The 18104-nt window shown below is 31.1% G+C and overlaps 2 protein-coding genes across 4 annotated transcripts; both read right to left on the reverse strand.

Moving 5' to 3' along the window:
- Positions 1-54: 54 nt before the first annotated feature.
- On the reverse strand, positions 55-4054 carry LOC132914726 (45 kDa calcium-binding protein). Its single transcript, XM_060974075.1, has 5 exons — positions 3548-4054; positions 2854-3313; positions 2064-2327; positions 1512-1693; positions 55-1364 (listed from the first exon to the last, which is right to left on the reverse strand). Exons 1-5 carry the CDS (start codon positions 3599-3601, stop codon positions 1188-1190), a joined length of 1137 nt encoding a protein of 378 aa, XP_060830058.1. The 5' UTR covers positions 3602-4054; the 3' UTR covers positions 55-1187.
- Positions 4055-4861: 807 nt separating this feature from the next.
- LOC132914723 (sodium-coupled monocarboxylate transporter 1-like) lies at positions 4862-12989 on the reverse strand. 3 transcript variants are annotated; one of them, XM_060974068.1, is made up of 9 exons: positions 12611-12989; positions 8949-9291; positions 8511-8736; positions 8367-8434; positions 7893-8188; positions 7586-7804; positions 7259-7442; positions 6806-7090; positions 4862-6656 (listed from the first exon to the last, which is right to left on the reverse strand). In XM_060974068.1, exons 2-9 carry the CDS (start codon positions 9279-9281, stop codon positions 6408-6410), a joined length of 1860 nt encoding a protein of 619 aa, XP_060830051.1. In that variant the 5' UTR covers positions 9282-9291; positions 12611-12989; the 3' UTR covers positions 4862-6407. The 3 variants fall into 3 exon arrangements, with proteins under 3 accessions (XP_060830051.1, XP_060830053.1, XP_060830054.1); XM_060974070.1 differs by lacking the exon at positions 12611-12989 and adding an exon at positions 10443-10584; XM_060974071.1 differs by lacking the exon at positions 12611-12989 and adding an exon at positions 10278-10435.
- Between the last annotated feature and the right edge of the window lie 5115 nt (positions 12990-18104).

Consider the following 18104-nt stretch of genomic DNA (forward strand, 5'->3'; position numbering starts at 1 on the left):
AATTAAATTAGGAAACACACGGTTTGTTTTAAGTAGAAATATATAATATTCTGATATTTGCAAATAATTTTTATTGCCACCATAAATGTACAAAAAACACGTTTTATAAAGTACAAGATTGTTTCTTCGAGAAGGAACATTCGTAATTTTTATTTCTACAAATTTCAGTCAACGTAAGATATATGTCTTTTATAATTACATATGTAACACATTTATGTAAATACTTCTTAAAGACGCAAATTAAATCTATTTAATAATAGACGAAATATTTGCACGAATAGAATTCTTAAAGTTACAAAAGTTTAACGAAGAAACCTCTGTTAAACAAATAACTGTGGAGATCCACTGAAAGGACGGATTTCAAAATCTGATTCATATCTTCAACATCGTTCCTTTCAAGTTACTATTACTTTCCATTTTCTTTTCCCGTTCAGAATTTGTTTTATCACGAATTAACAGAAAAGTGCAATAAATAATCTTAAAAAATTCTTGTAGTAGTAGACATAACCTTAATGGACGTCCTAACCTCAATTTCGAAAATAATATTCTACGTTAAAAGACTATCACAGACATGGTTTAAAAGCACATGAAAATCTTTGTTGTGCTTTCCAATAAACATACAAAATTCAATATATAATAGTAATACTGAATTATCTATTAAAGAGAGAGAGAGAGAGAGAGAGAGAGAGAGAAAGACATCAATCCTGGGTTAGAGGAACAGAGAAAGCAGAATGATGCTTATCCTTGTGGAAAAATAAGTTCTTTAACCCATAACTGTAATAGTTTAACTCGTTGACTTATCCAAATAAAACATTCAAACTCTGAATTTATAGGTTATGATTATAAGGCTCAATCTAATTGAAAATTACTGAGACACTTAGTATCAGTATCATTTAAAAACAGATATTGTCTGCTCCGGCAAGAGTAAGACTCTTCTTATCGAAGAAAAGGTTTTTAGAAAACCAAAATTGGGCACAATTTACCAAATTTCATATAAAAAGAACGCTATCATTATGTTTCGCTATCGATTAGGAGGTTAGGTTACTGTCAACAATAAGGTTAGGTTCCTAAGAATAAAAAATGGCGCCCAATTTTGGAGAGCAGGTTCCATTTTGCTTTAGAAAATTAAAGCAGTTATCCTCTTCTCTTTAATTAAGTATTGAGTCTCTTTTTTCAATATTGAGCAATTAAAACTCGTCGTGGAAACTTCTTTCCGTGTCTACCATTTTACTACCCAGGAACAGGTCCATTTTGCTGAGAATCTCGGATAGGTTTAATTTCTCGTCGAGATTCGTATCTGACACACTTATTAAATGTTGGGCTTCTTGTATCGCGTGCCTTGGATTTCTTGGGTCTATATACATCTGGAATAGAATTGTAATTAAAAAATTAACGAAGAATAATAAAAGTTAAAAAGTTTAACAAAAATTTGTTTCCTTTAATATGTATAAATATATGGTTAATAAATTTAATAAATGTGTCCCTGAAAATGGCAGATTCAGATTTATTACCAGAAGTTCTGTTCTATCGGCTTTTCCATTTTTATTCTTGTCAATAAGATGTCTAAACTCCTTCCGCCTGTCGTCACTTCCCCCTACCGCTTCTCGTTTGTCTTCCTTCAAGTCCAGACCCATCCCTTCTGATGGTAAATCCGAGAATTCGTCTTCTGTCAACTGTTCATCCCCATCGCGGTCTAGAATGGAAAAAAGATAGAAAAATTATGTAAATTATTATTCTACTGACACAAAATCATTATTCTTAACATTATTAATAATACAAAAATATCAAAAATAATTTAGATTATTGAGAATAGAAGTAAAATTGCAAGAATTGTTAATGTTAATATTATGAAGAGAAAAAAGCATTGATACTATAAAAAATTAGTATAAAAAGGGAATTAGGAAAATTGTTAGTTATTTTTGACCTCGAAAAGGCCGTAGCACACTAAAAGAATCTTTAAAATTAAATGTTTAAAATAATAATTGTAAAAACAGCCAAAAATTAAAATTCGTTCATAAAAGTTAAAAAATTAGGTTTCCAGGTAAAATATGATGTGTCCGTACCAAATTTCTCAAACAGATCTTCGACCATTTGCAGTAAGGCTCTATGACTGCTCTCAGGGTGGGTGAAAGCCAGAAACTCGTCGAGTGCCAATCTCTCCGGATCATTTCTTGCCGCTTCCGCCCATCTAGCTCTGTCTCTCATTATACTCTCTTTTAAGGTACGCGACATATCGCTATGCTTCTTGTCATGCGAGCTCACATAGCTCTCTGGGAATCCGTGGGATCTGAGAAAGTGCGCGTGATACTCTTCCCATGAGATCTCGCCTGGAATATTCAGAGGGAACATACAATTTTACATTCTCTTTCATATCTACTTTCTACTGGTCATTAATTTAACACTTATCGTTTAGATAAACTAAAAACATTGAATATTTCTATTAATGGCAGTTTGTTTCTTAAAGAATTTTTTAATAAATAATTTTATAATTTTAATAACTGATTTTAGTTTTGAAATTTTGAAATGTTCCTTGAAATAATTTGCTTTTTATTCAATTTTGTACAATTAAAGGATTAACATTTAGATTATAGTTGAGCTTAAAGTTTAACTGTATAGTCTTCTTTCTTCTTGTATTCTGAGGGAAAAATTATTGTTTTTCAATGTTTTAAAAATTTTTCGTAGAATTAGAATAGTTTTTAAATATTTTTTTTAGAAATTATCATATATTTATTCGTTCTGTATTCTTCTACATTCAAGTGACACTTATGTCTTCTCTATAAAGAAGAATATCTTCTCTTAAATTCGTATCTTAAATCTACGTTTAAACTGATCTGTACAATTAAAATTACTCACCATTCCGCGGATTATTATCTATAGCGGTAAATAAACCAACATTCTCTTTCATGGCTCGGCTGATATGCTCCGTAATTTTTGTATGAATCCATCTAGCCAATTCTTGGATGTCCAACAACTGATCCTGATCAGTATCAGCTCTTTGAAAGATATTCTCCAGCAAAGTTCTCGGATTCTCCTGATTCTCTGCTTCCTCCACGTCCTTGATATTCTTATCAATTTCTTTATAATGTTCCAAATCCCTTTTGTCGGCTGTCACTGCTTCCAGTTCTATGAAAAGATTCTCAATCATGAATCCTTTGTTATCTTGTACAGCCGTGGTGGACGTCAGACTCCTTAGGGGCACGTTTCTGTTGTACTTGAAGAAGAGCAGGGACAAATAAATAACGAGAGGCACTAGAATGGTCCAACGTAGGAAACGGAAGCACCGTAAATCCGACTTGAAGGTGACTTTGTGTACCTATTAAGGAAGCATTGAGATAAGTGAAATAAAAATTTAATTTGAAGAGTTCTTCTCAGAAAAATGATTATTTATCTTCTCATATTTGGAATGTGGAATGGAATTTATTAAGTATTCTAAGATTTTCTTATTTCACAGCAGGAAACAGCATTGAAATAGTCTAATTATTGTCTTTATTAAGAAAGTCTTTTGGAACATAGAAAAAAGAATAAGAAAACTACACAATCTACTTACAAAATAGGAAAGATACATGGTTGGTTCTCCCTTTACAATGCAAGACCACCACATACCATTGTGCAGCCCCAGAACTTGAATCTTCCCATCCCTACATTTAATCCTCAATTATCATCACTGTGACTACCTATCCAGCTTCTCAAAAATCATTGCTAGCAGTCACTGATAGGTCCTTGCATTAAACACTATCACTGATGGCACTGCACCATAGATATTCATGATTCAACACGCATCAAAACGGTTCAAGCTAATAACAACAATCCTACAAATGTATTCAGAGCTTGTATGCACTTGGGAAGAAACATTGAGTAAGAAATGGGATATAAATTAATGACACAATATCAATAATGAAGTAATTTTGTGTAATAAGACAATTTATGATGATGACACTGCACAAAGTCTATTTGCTGCACTAATAGCTCTCTGTTCTTTGACAAAAACAAGAATATCAAGCAGAACTCTGGCTGCACGCTGCCTGGCGAAACGTTAACTGCGTATTGATCCACTTTCACTGTCGTGTCCTTTCTCTATGGCTCTCTCTCTCTCTCTCCTCTCCCAATGGCGTTCCTTGTTCCACTTTCATCGCCGTCTCCGTCACTGTTCCTCTTATCACAGATGCATATTCTATATCTCCTGATTGAACTGTAGTGGTAAAAGTTGGACCACAGCTTCTTGTCCCTCTGATCAATTTTCTGGACCAGCTTTTGGCTCTTCTTAAAGCAATGATCTCTTAGTTGTTTCTTTTGGATGCTAATGAATAAATTGAGGATTTTTATGCATTCAGGGGAAATTTGAATGTGTAAAAATGAAGAGAATACATATGATATCCAAAAAATATGAAATATTGAAATATAATAAAATAATTTTGCATCTGGGTTTCATTTTTTAACTTATGTTCATAAACATATAAATCTGCAGACATTTATTATCAATCAGAGTAAATGAGAAAATTAAGAAGATTTCATTAAAGAAAAGAAGAAAAAGATCTTCTTTCCAGTCCTTTCCCTCTTATGTTTGGAATTTTATGATTCTTAGGGAAATGTTTCTATTTAATATCTAATTTATAATTATAATATCTGGATTTCTTTAAAGTATTTATTTTTGTCATTCACTTTTTTATTACATCTTTTCTTATTTGAAATTAGATTTCTTTCTGAGACAATGAAAGGAAAGCTAAGAAAAAGTTCTATTAAATCAATACATAAAGATTCACACACAAAAACTCACATATTTAAATTAATACATGATTACGTATAATAATGGAGGAATATTACACAGGAAAGGAATAGAAATTAAGAAACGAAGACTCACAAGTGTAACAAAGTTACCTAATACATTTCTCTTCTTATATACACAAATATTCATATACAAATACTTTATCTAAGAATGAAGAAATTTACTTAAAATATATTCACGTATATTCTCAGCTACTTAAATACTCGGAAGAAACGAAGTACAGATCCGCAGTCAAGTGAAAGAATGATTTTTCATCTCCACAATATAAAAAAAGAAGAGAAGAAAAAAGCGAAGAATAGAAAAGAAGAGGAGAAAAACCATTCCAGAGTTGACAAGGCGTTAAAAAGAAGATTCCTAAACGAATCATTGACGTTTCACGCGGTAGAAGCTTCTCAGGGCGGGAGTGGTGCTTGAAGAAATGAAGAAAAGTATAAAAGTTTTTTTCTTTACGAAAGAAAAGAAAAAATTGCACTCGTTAATATCTATAATTTAATATACTGATAATACATCAACTGGAAAATTTTACTTTTAAAAAGTAAATAATCTTCTCATATTAAAACGAAGAAGATCCTTCAAATTTAAAATAACAGTTGCTTCCAGTTAGATTAAAAGTAAAAAATAATAAAAACATTTTTAGTATATGAATATAAAAATTAAAATAAAAAATAGAATAATATATTTCTTTAAATATGACAAAAATTTACAGAGAAAATTTCCTAGTAATTAATTTTTAATTATTACAACCGCCCGCGGGAAGGTTTCTTGCTCAGGAATGGTTGAAATTCACAAAATAAAGTAAGTACTATATCAATAATTACTGCCATAAATAAACTATTCTAGGAGGAGTCCTATCCTATCCTAGGCAAGGAGTCTTCTCTGAGTATCCTTAAGTATGTAAGTATCCATAGTCCTTCCTTAAGTTACTAAGATTCTTTTTCTTCATCAATATTCTTTAAATACTATCTTCTTCGTGATACTCTAAAAGTGTAAAAAGTAAGATACTCCATACTCTAAAAAGTATTCTTAATTGAGTCTCTTCGAAAGAGTTTTGTTACTTTGGCTTGTTTATTTGTAACGCTTCATTCTTCCCTGTTTAGGTTTCAAAACTTTAAGTTCGAAATTCAGAATCTTCTCATCTATTCTTCAGTTGTCAAGGTAGAAGTACTTTTTAATAGTCAATATTTTAGTTATTCTTCTTTTCTTCGAGCCTTATATAAGCACCGTAATCAGAATGAAGCAATCTATATCATTGTACTTTGTAAACTTATAATGAATTATGAAACCTTAGCAAGAGACAACAAAATTAATTCTCAAAAGTGAATTCTTAATCATTTCTGCACTTATCGTTTTGCTATTCAGCAAGTTTCTTTCGTTAAAAACTAACACGTAGACTTTTCTAGTGCAGTCAGCGCAGATCTTCCCTAACTGACTATAGAAAACAACCTTAAAGAAATAAAAATAGCGAATATACTGTTGCAATTAGGAACTGCTGCCTTTTGGACAAATCCTTTGGAATATTCCCATAGTTCTCTAAAATAATCTGATTGCTCTCATAATCTTATAATCTCAAGAGGAAGTTTCAGTTCCTAGAATCTTCCCTAAATGTATTAATAGGTGTTGTTCTTCATATCTTTGGACTTTTAGTATTTTCCACCTGAGATTTTTCATCGTCCAACTCCAGACCAAAGTTTGTGATACCATGGACGTTATTGACACATGGTTTTCTTTTGATACAGAACAAAGAAGCAATGGGTGGACTCAGGAGGTTCTGGTCGAGGTCTGCTGAGTTCTGAAAACCTGTGAAACAGCTCACGATCACGCCTACCAACATTGTCAGGATGCAACCTATTCCACTGTACCATAGATAACTGATCTAAAAATAAAAGGAACAAAAATTAAAGTTTTAAAGACTAAATAATTAATTATTATTAAGATCTTTGTTCTTTTAATGGAAATATAAAGATCAGAAGCTACTAAGAGAAACAAATAAATAGAATTATAGGAAAATAATAAAGTAAGTACCTTATATATGGAGTAAACGTCATCATTGTTGTCATTTAATTGATTTAGATTTATGTCTGTAGTGTTAATGCATGGGCAAGCATCGACTGACACTGGCTTGTTGTCTAGGTGAATTTGACCATTTAGTAAAGCAATTTGAGCTCCCAGGCCAATCCAAAGGACGATCACCATGCTGGTGATGGCACCAACAATTGCTCCTTTGGCATTTGCCCATGGAATAAACATTCCCAAAGAAAATAATCCCAGGGTAATACCCCCGACCATGCCATTAAACGAAAGTGCGACCTGCAAAATTAATTTTCATCCACCATGATGTCACCATGATCCACCAATGATTATGTTAAAAATTTAGCACGAACTCATGGGAAAATTATTTTTATGGCTTAAATTTTATAGGGCAATTACTTCATAGAGATCTTGAAAGAAGAGAATGGTATATGAAGAAATTATTACCTGAAGAACGCTACCAAGTCGTTCTACGACAAAAACCAAAGTGAAACTAAGCGCTCCAAAAAAGATACTAATCCATCTAGCATAAATTGCACCCTTCCTGGCTGGCATCTCCATCTTGAGTATTCCTTGGAGAATGTCTTCACAGGTTATAGCCGCCAGGGAATTCAGAGCACTTGCCACGGTTCTGAAACATTTTCCAAGATGTATTTTCTTCATTTTGGAATCGTTACAAATTTTATATAAATATTTGTTCTTTAAATATTAACCCAGCTATCTTATTAATTAGGAAAAGGATATGCAACATACAGAAAAAGTTACTCAACATACCCCAATGAGGCAGCGAAGATCCCAGCAACAAAAAAGCCAGGCACTCCCTTGAGACTGCCCATGAAATTCATAACGTATAGTGGCAACAATTGATCCTGGCCACTTATATAGCCAGCTAGTAGAGGATCACAGTCTTTGTAAGTGCTATAAAGCACCATACCAGTCAAGAAGTTTATAGTATATATTATAATCATACCAAAAGCTGATACCCATAAGGCTCTGAAATAGAATGGTAAATTAAAACAATATGAAACTGAAGATATATGTAAATTTTTTATTTATTTAATAAATTTTTGAAGATATTTACGTTCTAACTTGACCAATGTTTTCTACGCTAAGGTACTTTTGGACGGAAGCTTGATTGCTACAGAACATGCTGGTCCAGTAAATGGTACCACCAATTACCACGCTCCAGAAACTATGTCGGACAGTTGGATTGGGGTTCATGTTAAAGAATTCCATTCTTCCAGATTGTTCGTTGACTTGCCATACTAAAGAGGGTCCTCCTTCCCAAGAAAGACCATATCCAACGATTAGGAAGAGGGAGCCAAGGAGCACCGCTGCTTGGAAGGTGTCCGTCATTATGACGGCCTTCATTCCACCCTAGAATGGACGAAGAAAATAAAAATGAAGGGAGAAAATGAAAAAAGAAGCGCTTAGAAAAATGGGTAGAAGATTTGGAAGAAGAGAAATGGGAAGAAAACAAAGAAGAAACTAAAAAAAGAAAACAAAGGAACTTGAAAAATATATCTTGGAATTAATCAAGGTGAAGGATAGATACCTGTGAGGCGTAGAAGATACAGACTACGTAGACTAGAGTGACGGCTATGTAAGTATTGAGACCCGTGACTGTAAGAAGAGAAGGCACATTAATTACGAGAGGACGCGGATTAGTCGAGTCGTATCACGTTTCATTGAAGCTCACCGTGACTTAAAGCTAACGCTGGCGCATATACAGCTACAGATGTGTAGAAGATCATCTGCAACATGTAAAGACCTCCGGCAAGTAGTCTGCAATGTCGGTTGAAACGAAGATTAAGATACTCATAGCTCGAAGTTAATCTTAGTTTCATGTAAACCGGCAGGTATAAGCAGGAGGTAATGGGTACAACCAAAATAAAAGACAGACATGTCATCCAGAATTGAGTACCCTGTAATTTTTCGAACAAACGTTTTATTATAATAACTGTAGTGCAGTTAGAATTTGATGGATATAAATGTTTAATCACCAAAAAGTAAGAAGATCGGTATAATTAGAAATCCATGGATCTCTAAATTATATTCATAAAATTAATTAAAAAATTTATTTTCCAAAATAAATCTAAATCTACTGTATAGAATCATACCCTATTAAAAAATATACCTGTTCATACATTTCGGCAGGATTTCCTAGAAGTTCAATAGCCGTAATGAAACTAGCAGCCAGTGACATCGCCATAGGCAACGTTCCCATGTTTGAGCCACCAAGCAGGAAGTCCTGGCTGGTTTCCTGCTTCTTAGCGAAGAAACCATAGAAAGTACCTATTAGGCATGAGATTACCAACATAGCAGCCAACACCATATAATCGGCCCATGAAAAATAGTAGAGAAGAACAGGATGGTTTTCTATGCATTCTTCTTTTGTCTCTGCGGATGGCCGCTGTTCTGCTGAAGAAATCGCCAGACAGAAGAATAGTACCAAAACACGCGACCTCATTTTTCAGGAGCTTGAATATAAAAAGAGAATTTTCTCATAAATGTGAGTTGTAGCTCTTTTTCTTCTTTTGAAATAAATTGGAAGTTAGGATACTTTTTTAGTATAGTTCCTTCTCTTCATTTTGAATATTTTTATCTTTTGAGGGTATTAAATTTTTATACTTTTTTCTACATTTTTTAATTGAAGAAATATGCTTATAGATTTTCTCTATAAATTGCCATAAATTTTTAATCTCTGATAAGTAGAGGATAATCTTAATCAAATTGTCAAAAGTACTTGTGCCTACCCATATACTTCTTTTAATCAACAACATAGAAAATTTTTATGAAACTAGTTGTAAAAATTTTTTTAAATTTAAATTTACTAAAAATATAATAAATATTGACTATGAAGACATAGGAAATATAAGCAAGACTAATTGAGGCAAATGCCAATTGTACTCGGCATTTTCCGTCCTTGAGCTTCATTTATTGACACTCGATCGTGTGTTTTCTATAGATCTACAATCACGTGGAAAACGTGGCTAACCGATACGCTACCCGGATTGATTTCCATTATGCGATCGGTTTCCATATCATTTTACGTATCTGTGGTATCACGTAAATTATTAAATGTGTGAAAAACATAACAACTGATTTTTCCTTTCAATCAATCCATAATCAATTTTTTTAAATTTCCAATTCCCATTTTCATTTTTAAAATTTATTATTGAAGATTGCTATCAAAACATTGTTAGAAAATTCCCACAAAATATTATTTTGAGATAGTTATATTATATAATTATATCTTCTTCAATCTAATCTTCCAAAGAACAGAATGATTTTCTATGAAATTCCCCAAAATTTCTTCCCCTTGAATTTTTGTCTTCCCAAAATTCTGAAATATCTCAAAATCTTGGTATCAGTATATTATTAAAAAATATTGCCATAAAATATTATTTTACAGATCAATCTGCCAAAGAACAAAATAATTTTCAAAGAAATTTCCAAGACTTACAAAAATAAATCTTTCAAAGAAGAAGATAATTCTCAAAGGAATTCCTCAAAATTCCATCTCTTCCTCGATATGCAAAAGCATGTATCTCAAAACAAATTACATTTTCTTTCATTTGTTACAGGTCTATATTTATCGGCTGCATTGAAACCTAAATACTTAACTAACAGTTGCTGGTGTCGATCGATCCAGTATGAATACGCAGACCAAATGGGCTTAGTAATCGTTTAGTCAACTTGATTCTTTCTTACATAAGCAGAGTGTGTGTTCTATGTGTGCTTTGGTTGGAATGGAACGATTATTGAACGTATATCATGTCTCACCATTTGGTGTAATTGTTTAGAAGGATTTGCACCGTAGTTGTGGCTATTAACACCGGCGTTCGATCATCATTAAGAAATCTGCTTGACCCTGGCTAGAACCAGTTAAGTCAAAAACAAATGGGTCCAATTTGTTCAAACTCAGGAGGAACATGTAATTAAATAAGGAATCATAGGCACATCTTCTATCATATTCACATGTAAACAATTTTATGCACATGAAAATCTTCCATTGTATTTCAAGTCAATATAAGAACACTTTCAAATCAATTTTGCATATCTCTTCTCTCTTTTTATTTATTGAATTTTGGATATCTTTATGCTTTCTTCTTTAGTTTATGGGGTATTCAGTTGCTATATTTTGTCTTATGCAATTTATAAATATCTGTTCATTTTTTAATTGGATGAGTGTTCCTATAGATTTTTTAATTTTTGTACGTTTGTTCTGCTATAAATTCCTACAAATTTTCTATTTCTATATTTTATTTTATATTTCTAATTCTTATTTTCTATAGATTCCCTGGTTTTTTGTGAATTTCTATAAATTTCTTCCTCTACAAATTTCTATTTCATCCTTAATTATCCATTTTTCATTTTATTGTTTAAAATTGTAAAACATGACGTTATCACTAATAAATTTGTATGATTTATCTCGTTACTAGTGCTAATTATTGGTATTGGTAAATACTCTAATTGTTATTAAATTATTATTACGTTCTGGTTCTCGTTAAGGGTATTTTTCATTAAAAGTAATTTTTGGTAAAAGTAGTTCTCATTAAGAGTGGTTTCTATTAGGATTCTGGGTTGAAACCATTCGCATTAAGTGGAAAGAATCACTATGTTAGAATTAGTTTCCAGAGGAAGCTCTGACAACAAATTTTAATTAAATACTAAAAATGTCTTGTCTATTCTTCCATTATAAGACTAAATTATTTAATAATAAAGAGAAGAAGGATACATTTAAATATAATGATAAATGCTTCTGAAAAGATAAAAGATAATCTTGATTAATAACAGGACTATGAACTCTGGCAATAACGATGCTACAAGATAAAAGATTGATTTAGATGCATGAGCAAATGCGATTGTCATTAGAATATCAATGGGGAAACAAAGCCCGGATTACAATTGTAATTCATTTGAAAGCTGACAAGCGGAAATACAGGATCTTGTTTTGATAATTGCAAAGGGAACCAAATATCCCTAAATATTATCACCTCTTATAGGATAGCTAAATGAATAAAGGAGGTAATACCACGTTATTCATTCTTCTCATAACATCTGCCTTGTATTTCAACTCAATTTTAATAACTTATTACTGTAGAATGTACAACTTTTCCATAAATTAATTATTTTATTATTTTTATGAATTTTGTAATATTTGTTTTCTCTTCCTATGAATTTTTATAGATTTTCTGATCTTTGTGAATTTTTTATAAATTTTATAATTTTTTAGGTATCTTAATTTCTGAAAATTTACAAAAATTCTCCAAATTCTATAAATTTCTGTTTCTAGAAATTTTGAAATATCTTGCCAAGAAATTTTCAAGAGTAACAACGTTTTCAAACTATTAATACCTCAAAATCTTATCCTCAATAATTTTCAAAGCATTTTGACTGAAACATTTAACTTCTTCAAGAAAAACTATGCCTCCAACCTTACTGAAGACAATAAATACTAGAAAATAATTTAAGATATAATAAAGAATATTTGCAAAATTAAATTTTACTTCTTCACTTTAGTAGGAGCAACAAATACTTCTAAAACTCTGCTCATAAAATTAAAATTTTACCAAAACCACTGAAGACATAAAAAAAAATTTTCAAAATTAAAAATCTTACCATTTTACTTCAAAAACCTACCCTTACCTATACGAAAACCAACAGATACTTTTTAAAAACAACAGAAATATCTTCAGAATTAAAAATTTTACTTTTTTATTTTATCAAAACTTACAGATACCTTTAAAAAAGCCACTCAGAATATCAAAGAAAATTTGCAAAACAAAATCTTACCTGTTAACAACTTCTAGGTAACCCAAACGCAGTCCACCTTCCCAAGATGAAAGAAGAAGAGAAGAAGATATACAAAGAAAAATATGAAAATGATGGTCTAAGACGCTAATGATGTCGTGTAGTTGGTAAAAAGGTACGAAATTGCAGCTGTATAATCTTGCTGCTAGCCTTCCTGACGTAACGCATATATGCCCGGATTTTTTAGCGAGCAACGGATCAAACTAGCTGTTCAGAATTGTCCCAGATGGAATTGAAGAAGTCGTGATGAGAAACTCTAGTTGACTAATTAATTGGGACTCTCAGTTTCACGCGTCTTGTTTAGAACGGAGCCGGCGGATTAAGCGGAGAACGATTTCAGACTGTCGTTTTAATTGTCACATGTGTCCATTTATATGAACTAACCCCTTCCAGAGCTGCGAGTTTCTTCCATTCTGCGGACTTATGAAAACGATACTTATGACCACGATAATTACGCTGTTGATGAGTGGCCTACGTGTGTTTAGGGTAAAAACATGATACTCTAAGCTATGAGGAGAAGTGGGATGAGGGTGTAATATAAAATTGGTAGATTTCTCTCTTATTTTTATTAGAAATTTCTTTTTAATTGTTTTGTTTTCAATAAGGAAGATTGTTAATTAAGTGAGAATAGTAAGATGTAGAATATAGATTATGTCTTCTAAATTTTGGAAATATTAATTTGATACTTTGAGAATGGAATATCGAATACGTAGATTTTTGTTCTTAGAGAAATTAGAAAAATTGTTGACTAGGTGGCGTTTCCAATTTTTCAAACATTTTAACTTTTTTTTGAAAACTCTTCTCTGTGACACTCTACTGACATCCCATTGATTCTCGCGCTTTAATCAAATTATCCCAGTAAGAATTTTATATCGTTATATCATTATACCAAGCAAAACGTAACACAAGAAACAAAGAAGAAAGAAAGAAGAGACTTTTAAAAGAAAAGAATTTAGAAAAGAAGAGAAAGTAGAGAATTTAAGGACAAATTTTAGTAGAAAGGAAAACACCGAAAGAAGAAATGAAAACTTGTATTTAATGTTATTATATCTTCTTTAAAGCAGAATGTATCTTATATAATTTTGAAGACTAATTTAATTGATCCATGTTTATGTGGAAGACACCGTGATCTTCCTAAATTCTCAATGACAGACTTATTATTCATAATTAAGCGGAGACAGTCAACGTCATAACTTAGAAATTACTTTTAATTTGAACAATTTTTTCTTTCAACAGTGTAAAATTTGACATAGAATAATTGACTTGACTTAGAATAAACGGACGCTTAATGCTGATAAAATCTTCTTTTAATTTTTGTTATCAATGATCTAATTGCTTCGAATCTTTCTTTTATTTTCCTTATAATTTCGTAGAACTGTTAATCCAAATTGGAGATAAACATGATAAAATTACACACGGTTTCTCTGTTTATTGATGAATTGCATAAATTGCCAATTCAAATGCTAAACATCTGTTATGCATCGTAGACACGGGAAAAATTATGTTAATGGCAATCGATAGTCGTCATGGTTTGACGCAACTTTGCCACAAATGGTGTTAGCTATCTATTTATAATTGCAGCAAATACTACAATATGTCCATCAAGTAGAAGAAGCTCTTACTATACAGTTACAAAATGCAGAATGGTAGAAGAAACGAAAAAATCATGTATTACGTAGAAATTTAATACAAAGCTTCCAAAAATGAAGAAGTGTTGAGCAGAAGAATATTCTAAATCTTCTTTATTTTTCGCTTTCTTTTTCTTCTTCTTTTCCTTTGTTCAACGTTATAATACAAAAATATTGAAGAAAAGGAAAGTCTAACTGAAGAATATTCTGCTATGATTGCAGGACAAATTCAAGAAGAAATGAGAAAAGGAGAAATTATGAAAAATACTAATGTAAAAATACTAAGAAGAAAAACAAATCAAACTTAGCAATATTCTAATATAGCTACAAAGCAAAAATTCAAGAAGATATAGGAAATACTAATGCAAAGTGCCAAAAAAGAAAAGAATTCAAGTTCAGGAATATTTTAATATTTTGATATCTCACTATATAATTTTAATATTTTAATAGGGAAATTTAAGAAGAAATGAAGAAGAAGAAATTATGACGAATTCTATTACCAGAATACTAAAACAGCTAAGAAGTACAATTGCAGACACTTCTAAGGAATTATTCCACTTTTATAAAACACCAAAAGAGACTAAAATGGAGAATGTCATATTTAAAGAAGGAAAAAATACCCTAAATTATAATTTCATGCAACAGGCTACTATTTTCTCCAATTCTTCGCTCATTTTCTTTAATAAACTTACCGTTTCCATGTCCTTATCCTCTACAGCTTCCATGAAGCAACTCATATTCGAGAACATATACTTTATGAAGAATGTCAAGAGACACCATGAACAGTTACAGGAGCGAACTCGCGATTGCAATGGTTTCCTCGATAAAGAGAGCTGATAAACTACCACTACCCGTTCTGTATGCTGAAGATTGAAACATGAAAAATCGACACCAACCAGAGTATACATGAAAACCGTGTTTGCAGTCAGTTGGAACGGGATTCAACCGGTTACCATTTAAAGGGTTGTAAATCAACAATATTCCTCTAAGTTCTACATCTCTGACACTTTCATTTATATCATTTTTGTTATAAGTAGCAAGCAGACTCAAAAAAAAAAAATTAACAATGAGAAAGGAAGAAATATTTCATAATTTAGGAGGCAGAAGAGTTAGAAGAGTTAAGTGTAATTAAGAATTGGAATTAATAACGAAGAAGGAAGAAAAATTGAAAAATTTGAAGTTAAAAAATTATACAAAAATATTTGATAAAAGTAGGAATGAAGAACTTGACAGTCTTCAACAGTGAAGATAGTTGAAGATAATTTTGGGAAAAATGTACAATGTGTTCATGACTAAATATAGGAGATTCTCTGTTATTCATTGTAGCAACGGAGAACTCGTGAGTTTTTCTGAATGAATCTGTCGTTTTATCGGTTTTCTAAACGTAATTGAGTCTTCTAAAATTTGTTTAGCTTACATTTTGATAATTGAAACATAAGTTAATTCACTATGACGAGGTGATTACGCCTGCACTATGCGTATGAAAACACAAAAGAAGATGGTGGGGAGAGGCGAGAAATGCTCCAGATTATATATGACACAACATGTTACAATGAAATTCTCTTCCTCTAATGATTATAGTAATTCTACTAGGAACGCATGATTCATATCGGGTTAAACAAGTTACACCGCTAATTGATGAATGAACACACCGAAATAAATAACATTACTAACCAGTAATTACACATTTAGAGATATCTAATAAATTTCTTCTTCAAAGAATACTTTCAAATGATTTAACAATTGATGGAAATAAATTATATATAAACTATACAAAATATAAATGTTAAATTAAAATATAAAATTAATCTTCTTTTGAAGAAATATTGAAGAGATATACTGAAAAAGATATTTAAAGATATTAAAACTTTTTCCCACTCGATAATTAATTTGTTAGATTGTATAAATATAAAGATTAAAAAGCTTTAAAATCTAAAATTAGTATTCTACTAAAGAAGATATTGAAATTTTATATAAATGAAGTTATATTCTAATTCATTAGTTAGTTTCCTTTTAAAAGAATCAAAATAAGATTAATACTTACTCTTTCGTCAAATAAATTTTCAATTCCCAAATAATTAAAACAGTACTTCAACTTTGTGAAAGCTGAGAAATTCGAATTTTTCATACACTCTACGAGCTCGAGAGAAACGCATAAATATGCTCATACACACACACACACACACACACACGTATTTTAAATACACTATTCATTTGACTTCGTCTATAATCTATATGTTTGGTTTAGTCTAATTTAATAAAATACTTCGGCTGTCAAAATAATCGATATTTCTACACGTTTTCTGTTTTTCTTTCTGTTCCTTAGTTTTGCTCGCATAATGCCACACGATCAAGGTAAAGAGACCGTTGACTTCGAAGGTAAACAGGAGGATGATCCTGTGTATAGAGTTTCAGGGGAAAGAGAGAGGAACAGGGAGAAAGAGAACCTTAGAAAGATAAACAGAAGTAAGTATAAGAATAAGTAAATATAAGTACATCTGTACATTATACTATCAGATTCATAAAAATTTTATTTAATGGAGTGAAATAAATCATTATTTAAATCACTGCAATATTACAATAGCTTCTTCTCACAGTAATTTGTTTATTCATTAAAACCAGAAGGAATGATCGAAAGAAAAATATAAGATATTTAATAAGATACTTGCTCTGTATTTTTCAATAATTCTAATTTATATATTCAAAACTCCTATACTGAAATATTCAATACAATAGATAAACTGATTTTTGTACAATAAAGTAAATTATTTATTGTAACAAGTTGTCAAGAAAAGAGAATACAGTATTTGTTTTTATTTATTAGAAGTCAAGACCAAAAAATTGATTAGTATAACATAAATCTAAATATTTATAATAAACATAAGACATTTATTTATTAATTTTTTAGTAATTCTAATTTGCATATCTCATACTTACTTGTCAAATAAGATATACAGTATAATAGAAAACTTAAAATGGTAAATTTATATATATATATATATTTACATTTAACGGCAATTTCATGATGGATAATCATATTCGAAAGAGAATTAATTAATTCGAGGGAGACTGAGTCTTTCAGAAGACATGGGCAAGTATAGCATTCGACACCTCGTTTAAAAAGAATGTCAGTTAGATTTCCTGATGGATTAATTGGCTGTTAAAGAAGTAGTGGACGTGGAAAATGGCGGTCACAGTTTCGCTAGAAAAATAATTAAAAAGAGCCCAGTAATCGAAGCACGAGCCACGAATAAATTGAAACTGGTTTCAACTGGCCACTGGTAGTTTGATCTGGGACTTGCTTCTCTCCAGATGCACCTTAGATCGTTCTCTTTCTTCTGCGAGAACTTCTTTTGAAATACACGTTGTCCCCTTTTATTTTTCTTTCAAAATTTCATAATACTAATTCCTACAAAAAATTAGGCTTGTAATTAATTTCAAACAAATTTTTCCATTAAAGAGTCTGGCAAACTTCAAATATAATTAAATTTCATTTGCTGATAGTTGTAATATAAGTTAATGCAAAGTATGTTAAAGAAGTTATGTTACGTTATTTCTGGAATAATTCATAAGAAGCTTTCTGATTTAATTTATTGAAAGAAATAAAATGTATTAAAGAGGGAATTAAAAGCCACAAATTTCAGTTCTAAGCTAGTCCATCATTTCTAACAATAAATACTCATTCCTGCTGCTCTATTGTCTTACTGTTAATTGTAATTACTTGATTCTTCATTGGATAAACAAGAGGAGAAACTGAAAATAATTGCTGCTACTCATAGCATCGTTTCCTTTCACACATACATTGTTTTATTGACCCCTGTTGCATAGTACAGTGAAGCTTGGATAAA

Source organism: Bombus pascuorum, chromosome 15 (assembly GCF_905332965.1).
Source record: "Bombus pascuorum chromosome 15, iyBomPasc1.1, whole genome shotgun sequence".
NCBI classification, from domain to species: Eukaryota; Metazoa; Arthropoda; class Insecta; order Hymenoptera; family Apidae; genus Bombus; species Bombus pascuorum.